At 32.9% G+C, this 7,405-nt stretch overlaps 1 protein-coding gene and 1 long non-coding RNA gene across 2 annotated transcripts; both read left to right on the top strand.

Moving 5' to 3' along the window:
• The first annotated feature begins 581 nt into the window (after positions 1-581).
• On the top strand, positions 582-4,571 carry LOC145140606 (uncharacterized). Its single transcript, XM_079074039.1, has 5 exons — positions 582-1,413; positions 1,558-2,133; positions 2,242-2,775; positions 2,906-3,967; positions 4,018-4,571. The coding sequence occupies exons 1-5, from the start codon at positions 582-584 to the stop codon at positions 4,569-4,571; spliced, it is 3,558 nt and encodes a 1,185-aa protein (XP_078930165.1).
• Positions 4,572-4,944: 373 nt separating this feature from the next.
• LOC145136212 (uncharacterized) lies at positions 4,945-6,682 on the top strand. The gene is made up of 2 exons (XR_013720306.1): positions 4,945-5,219; positions 5,819-6,682. It is a non-coding gene; the product is annotated as an uncharacterized LOC145136212 (long non-coding RNA).
• The last annotated feature ends 723 nt before the right edge of the window (positions 6,683-7,405 follow it).

The raw sequence follows: 7,405 nt of genomic DNA, 5'->3' as shown, positions 1-7,405 counted from the left end.
TACGGCAAAGTTGAGCTACCATCCTTAAAAGAGGCACCGCCATCATACCGAAATATGTATAGATCGGTAGATTCGAAAAGCAAACTATTCATGAAGAATATTCGACGTTACAATTCGATGTTTTCATTTACATCGATGGGAGGCAAAGTTGATTCATCCATCAACAGAGGCAACGCACCATACATATTCAGACTTGGTGGTCAAAATTATCATAGTATGGGAAGTCTTTTACCTACACCTGGTTCAAGTTCGAAATTCTGTCAGTTATATATATATATATATATATATATATATATATATATATATATATATATATATATATATATATATATATATATATATATGATACGGAGAACGAGATTTCAAATAGATCAACAAGTATTGGGTATATTTTTACAATTAACTCTAATAGATCAATTCAATTCATTGATTTTTTTTACTAACATTAAATAATTGTTTATAATGTTTTCAGTGGACGAACAACCACTTCTACATCAACTTCAAGATCATATGATCTCCAAATTATAGAATTTCTGAAGGATATGTTAGATTCAAACAATGCGTTGGTCAAGTCTTATAGGATGGTAAGAGACACTCTTCATGAAAATCCTTCTGCTAATTTAAAGTTAAGATTAATTGGAAAAAGGGAACAAGATGGAAGGACGTATAACTTACCAAGTTCTTCTGAGGTTGCCGCTTTAGTTGTCGGTGACATTTGTGATTCAATTGAAAAAAGAGATATTGTTGTTCAAACTTCATCAGGATTATTACAACGTATCAGTGAATTGCATCCTTCTTACCTTCCTCTTCAGTATCCATTACTATTTCCATATGGCGATGATGGTTACAGAGTTGACATTCTTCACAGAGGTATTTCATCTTCAAGTAATAGCAAGCGCCTGACCTGTACAATGAGAGAATTTTTCGCTTACAGAATTCAAGACAGGGATCAATCGTTCTCACTAATTCTTAATGCAAAAAGGTTGTTCCATCAATTTTTGGTTGATGGTTATACCATGATTGAAAGTGAGAGACTGTTTTTCATACGTAACCAACAAAAAATTCTCAGATGTGAATCTTATGAGAATTTGCGTAATCAACAAGCACTTGGGAGTACAGATATTTCTAACGTCGGGCAACGTGTGATCTTACCTTCTTCATTTACCGGTGGTGCACGCTATATGATGCAAAACTATTTGGATGCCATGTCACTCTGTAAATGGTTTGGATATCCTGATTTTTTCATAACCTTTACATGTAATCCAAAATGGCCAGAAGTTCAAAGGTTTCTTAAGGACACTTCACTTCATCCAGAAGATAGACCGGATATATTATGTAGGTTGTATAAGATCAAGTTGGATGCATTTATTAAAGATTTAAGGAAAAATGAAGTTTTCGGCAAGGTTCAAGCAGGTATTTAAATTTATAGTTTAATGTATAAGTTTAAATATAATAATTTTTATTTTTCCTAAACATATTTATATTTATTGTTAAACTTATAATTTTAAACAAATTTTATTTGCTAACTTGTATTTTATTTGTATATTTTGCATGCAGTGGTTTATACAATTGAATTTCAAAAAAGAGGTTTGCCTCATAGTCATATATGTCTATTTATGCATGCTGACTGCAAGCTTCCTACAGTTGAATATATCGATCCCATTATTTCTGCTGAGATTCCAAATATCGATGATGATCCAGAATTGCATTCACTTGTCAAGGAGTTCATGATTCACGGTCCATGTGGAGCTGAAAATTTGAATTGCCCATGCATGGTTGACAGAAAGTGTTCTAAAAACTTTCCAAAGCAATTTTGTAATCATACTTCAGTTGATTCAAATGGTTTTCCCTTATATAGGAGAAGAGATGATGGGCATTTTGTTGAAAAATCTGGTGTTCAGTTAGATAACAGAAATGTTGTTCCATACAACAAATATATGTTGAAAATATATCAGGCACACATTAATGTTGAATGTTGCAATCAAGGATCTGCCATAAAATATTTGTTTAAATATATAAACAAGGGTCCTGATAGAGTTACCGTTTCTATGGAGCCGACCAATAATGATTCCGATAACAACGATGCAGTGGATGAAATTAAAGAATACTATGATTGTAGATATATTTCTGCATGTGAAGCATCATGGCGGATTTTTAAATACGATGTTCATTATAGGCATCCTGCTGTGATTAGACTACCTTTTCATCTTCCTGATCAACAATAAGTTGTATATGAGGCAGACGATGACATTGAAGATGTTCTTGACCGCCCTTCAATTGCTTCTTCAATGTTCACATCTTGGATGAAGTGTAATGCAATCAATAAAGAAGCACGAAAACTTACATATGTTGAATTTCCTACAAAATTTGTTTGGAAACGTAAAGATCTGATTTGGAAGCCAAGGGAACTTGGATATGCGATTGGTAGAATTCACTCGGTTTCTCCTAAACTTGGAGAAGCATATTTCTTAAGAATTCTTTTAAATAAAGTGAAAGGTCCTAAATCATTCGAAGAAATTCGCACAGTCAATGGTGAACTATGTTCTTCTTTTAAAGATGCGTGTTATAATCTTGGCCTTTTAGATGATGACAAAGAATTTATCGATGCAATTAAGGAAGCAAGTCTTTCTGGATCTGGTTTTTATCTGCGGTTCTTATTTGCTACGATGCTATTGTCCAACAGTTTGTGTAAACCAGAGATTGTTTGGCAAAACACCTGGGAATACCTGCCAGATGGAATTCTTTACAATCAACAACAGAGATTAAAGTCTCCAGGTAATCTAAAATTTTCTCATTATTATTAAAACACTATCATATGAAATTTTAGTATAAATCCAATTATATTTTACTTTTTAATCAATTTGTTTTTTTATATGTTCTAACTAATATATTATTTTACGTATAGGTTTATCACTAAACGAAGATCAACTTAAAAACTTGACTTTGTTTGAGATAGACCAAATTTTACTCCGTAACAATTCCAGCCTTAAAAATTATGGAAATCTGCCTTACCCAGATGCTGATTCTGTTTCATCTTCAAACAATCGTCTTATTACCGAGGAGCTAGATTATGACATACCAAATTTAAAGAACGAGTTCGATCAGCTATTTGTTGCATTAACAAGTGAGCAACGGGACATTTTTGTTGATATCATGGATGCAGTTAAACATAATAAGGGAGGTGTATTCTTTGTTTATGGTTATGGTGGAACAGGTAAGACATTTCTTTGGAAGACAATTTCTGCAGCAATTAGAGCTCAAGGTCAGATTGTTTTAAATGTTGCTTCAAGTGGGATAGCTTCATTATTATTGACTGGAGGCAGGACAGCACACTCTCGGTTTATAATTCCCATAAATCTTAATGAGGATTCTTTTTGTTCAATAACTCCAAAAAGTGATCTTGCCAGTTTAGTAAGAAAAACCTCATTGATCATTTGGGATGAAGCACCCATGGTACACAAACATGCATTCGAAGCTTTAGATCGAACTCTGAAGGATATATTAAAGTGTGTCAATCCTGCGAATTCAAATATTCCATTTGGAGGGAAAGTGATTGTTTTTGGAGGTGATTTCAGACAAATTCTACCTGTTGTTCCAGGTGGCAGTAGACAAAACATTGTTAATGCTTCTTTAAGTTCTTCTTATTTATGGCAACAATGCAAAGTTCATAAATTAACAAAAAACATGAGGTTAACTGTTGGAAGCGATCCATCTGCTATTGAACAAATAAGGGATTTTGCAGCTTGGCTTTTGGACATAGGAGAAGGTAATCTTGGTGGTCCGAATGACGGTGAAGCAATTGTTGATATTCCACGGGATATTGTTATTACTAATCCACATGATCCTATAGGTTCATTAATCAGTTTTGTATATCCTTCTATACTGGAAAACTTCAACATTGCTGATTATTTTCAAGAAAGAGCAATACTAGCTCCCAAGAATGAAGTTGTCCAAGAAATAAACGATCGTTTGTTGTCATTGTTTCCAGGAGAAAAAAAAAAGAATACTTAAGTTCAGATAGTCTATGCCGATCCGAGTTTGTTCATGATGAGTTTGATGCAAATTTATACTCACCTGATGTTTTAAATGGTCTTAAAGTCTCAGGTCTTCCAAACCATAATCTCATTTTAAAAGTCGGTGTCCCAGTTATGTTATTGAGAAACATTGATCAGAAAAATGGCTTATGTAATGGGACTAGACTACAGGTTAAATCTTTGGGCAAACGTGTTATTGAGGCAGTTATCTTATGTGGAAGTAATGTTGGAAACCGGACTTTTATTCCAAGAATGTCTTTAACTCCTTCTGAAGACAAGATCCCGTTCAAATTCCAAAAAAGACAATTTCCATTAGCTGTGTGTTTTGCAATGACAATTAATAAGAGCCAAGGACAATCTCTATCGAAGGTTGGTTTGTTCCTCAAAGAGCCTGTTTTCACACATGGTCAACTGTATGTTGCTTTATCCAGAGTTCAAAGTAGAGAAGGATTAAAATTGTTGATTTTAGATAAAGATGATAGACTAACAAATAAAACTTCTAATGTTGTGTATAAAGAAGTATTTAGAAATTTGTAAAAAAATTTGTACAATTTTATTATTAATATAAATTTCATTATTTGTTTTTTTTGTTAAATTATATTTCATTTCATAAAATTATAATTTTTTTTGCATATCTACAAATACAAAATGCCAATTGCATATTCAAACCACTACCGGTTCGTATTTTTAACGATTAGTTATGTCGTTATCTTATTATTGCAAAACATATAAACTTTAATAATTACAGTAATTATTATCAATTATTAATATTAATTTTAAATAAATAAGTACAATTTAATTAAAAAAATTAATTTCTAATCTGTGGTGAGTAATAATAATATAACCCAGAGGCAAAATCGTTAAAAAGTTATATCACTAGAATAAATTGAACCCACGCCCTTCACCAATTTCTTTATCCATTTCTTTCTTTTGCTAAAAAACAAACGCATCGCCGGCATATTTAACTTCTCATCGTTCCTATTCCCAACACCGGGGATCTTCCCAACTCTCCCTCCGGTGAGCAACTGACAGATCGATCAACTCTCCTACTCGTATTCACGGCTCCATCTAACGCAATCGCCATCTCTCTTTCTCTCTCTCTCTCTCTCTCTCACACACACACACACACCGGCGATCTTCCGATCTCACCAGCCCCACCTCCTCCGCCTCTTGAAGATTATCAATGTAAGGTTTTGTGATCTTATTTCTTGCATCGAATTTGTGGTTTTGAGCTATTAGGGATATGGGTTCAATTAGTTAATATATCTATATAATGAAAATTCGATTCGTGTTTATGAAAAAAAGGTTTTATTATTTGAATGGTATTCCATTTGAATCTTGGAGTCCACTATTAATTTTTTGCACCCCAGTTTGAAATTGTTTTGATAGAAACTTCTTCATTATGCTTTCCTAATTTGGGTGCTTACAGATCTGTTTAACTTTATTGGATTCTTTCCCTAATTTGTGGGTTCTTTTTGGTTGACCTTTTAAAACACAACTGTGTCCAAAACTCGTGTTTTATGCCATTTCAATGCAAATCTTGTGAATTACACCTTTCTTGTTTTCTTCTGTTCTATCATAAAGTTACACATGTTTCTTGAAGCATCTCTGCTAGCTTTATTGAAAATATCATTTGATTTCGATAATATCAATGGGAAAGCAACTCTGCTAGCTTTATTAAAAATTTCAACGATACTTTTTTTATTTTTGAGCTTTTCTTTTAAATCGCAAATTTCTTTGGAAGCTCATAACTCTTGATATTTACTTCATTTCATTTCATCCAGGTGCTCAACTTATGTTCTACCTAAACAAATGCACCCATCAATGTCATCTTCATCATTATCTTCTTTTTTGGCTCCGGTATTTTCTTGTGAAACGTGGAAACGTGATGTTTTTCTCAGTTTTAAAAGAAATGATACTCGCAAGACTTTTGTGGATCATTTCTACCCAGCTCTTGTACAACAAGGAATCTACACTTACGGGGATGAAAAGACATTTTCTTAAGGTGAACTGATCGGTCTATCCCTTATGAAGGCTATTCTGAGGAATCACAGATTGTCGTCATCGTATTCTCTAAAAACTATGTAGATTCATAGCGTTATTTGGATGAACGTGCATATATTATGAAGTGCAAGGATACAAGTGGGCAGATTGTTATCCCCATCTTTTAAATTGTCATCCCAATATTTTATGATGCGGATCCTATGTACTAACGAAATCAAAAAGAAAATATAGAGAAACATTTGTCAAACATGAGTTAGAGGACAAAAACAAAGTTGAAACTTGGAGTCTTGGAGAAAAACAATTGTGGATACAAACATGAGTCGGAGACAAAAACAAAGTTAAAACTTGAAGAAAAGCAAGTGTAGATACAAAAATGAGTTGAAGAACAAAAACAAAGTTGAAACTTGAAGAAAAGCACTTGTGGATGCAAGTAACCTCTATGCATGAGAACTCAAGTACGTGCCAACCAGTGATTTTCTTCTTTGTTTTTGCACTTTGTATGCTTAGGATTGTGTGTTTTACAATATATATATATATATATATATATATATATATATATATATATATATATATATATACCTCTTATGTTTGAATGTGAACACTTTATTTTATACAACATGAAACAAATTACCTCCATTTGTCAATGTGAGCATATGTTTATTATCCTTGTATATCCAATATGTAGGCATGGATCAAAGTGCATCAAAGAAATTGATATAATTTCGACTTACAACCGTAAATTAACACCCGAGTGGAATAGAAGCTCGCAACAACATTTGAAATGAAAGTTTTAATGGTGTGTGTATGATTGATGGTTGATGTTCATTTTTAATGGTGTGTGTATGATTGATGGTTGATGTATTTTCACATAGTGAAATCTCTAGCAAGTTTGATGGTTGCTGCATTGTTGAAGGCATTTTAGTCGATTCAAGCAAGTATGGTTTAGAAACGTTGTAAGAAAAAAAAAACCTTCAAACATTTCGAAACGAAAATAAATGGAAGTAAACAGAGTTAAAGCAGGATGATGCTTAATAATTAATAGGTTTCACTACAGAATTGTGTTGCTTGTTCTTAATGATGTGGATCATATTGAACATCACATAATTGGTATGATGAATGAAGCCGAATGTTAACCAAAACTAGAGATAATCATTTCATAAATGCTTACAAAGTAGACGTGATATACACTATTAGTTTATTAGATGAGGAGGCTATTGAGCTCTTTTGCAAGCGGATTATTAGTTGCTTTCAAAAAGATGTTTCTTAACGCAGGTGAACTCCCATCAGCATTTAAAATACATGATATGGATGCCACAAAGGAACTTGACATAATTGAAGCAATAACAACATGCAATAGGGATGATCCA

The sequence above is a fragment of the Lactuca virosa genome, chromosome 9, assembly GCF_052849685.1.
Source record: "Lactuca virosa cultivar CGN04683 chromosome 9, Lactuca_virosa_CGN04683_v6, whole genome shotgun sequence".
In the NCBI taxonomy this organism is placed as follows: domain Eukaryota; kingdom Viridiplantae; phylum Streptophyta; class Magnoliopsida; order Asterales; family Asteraceae; genus Lactuca; species Lactuca virosa.
The sequence above is the reverse complement of the archived record's forward strand: the minus strand, read 5'-3'. Positions and strand labels throughout refer to the sequence as shown.

Excerpts from the sequence above, each read along its gene's own strand:
- LOC145140606 (XM_079074039.1), top strand. The coding sequence starts at position 582 with ATGGTAAGAGACACTCTTCATGAAAATCCTTCTGCTAATTTAAAGTTA. Across the intron at positions 2,134-2,241 it reads TTGTAGATATATTTCTGCAT|ACGATGACATTGAAGATGTT; the intron begins GTGAAGCATCAT and ends TATATGAGGCAG. Across the intron at positions 3,968-4,017 it reads TGTCCAAGAAATAAACGATC|ATAGTCTATGCCGATCCGAG; the intron begins GTTTGTTGTCAT and ends ACTTAAGTTCAG.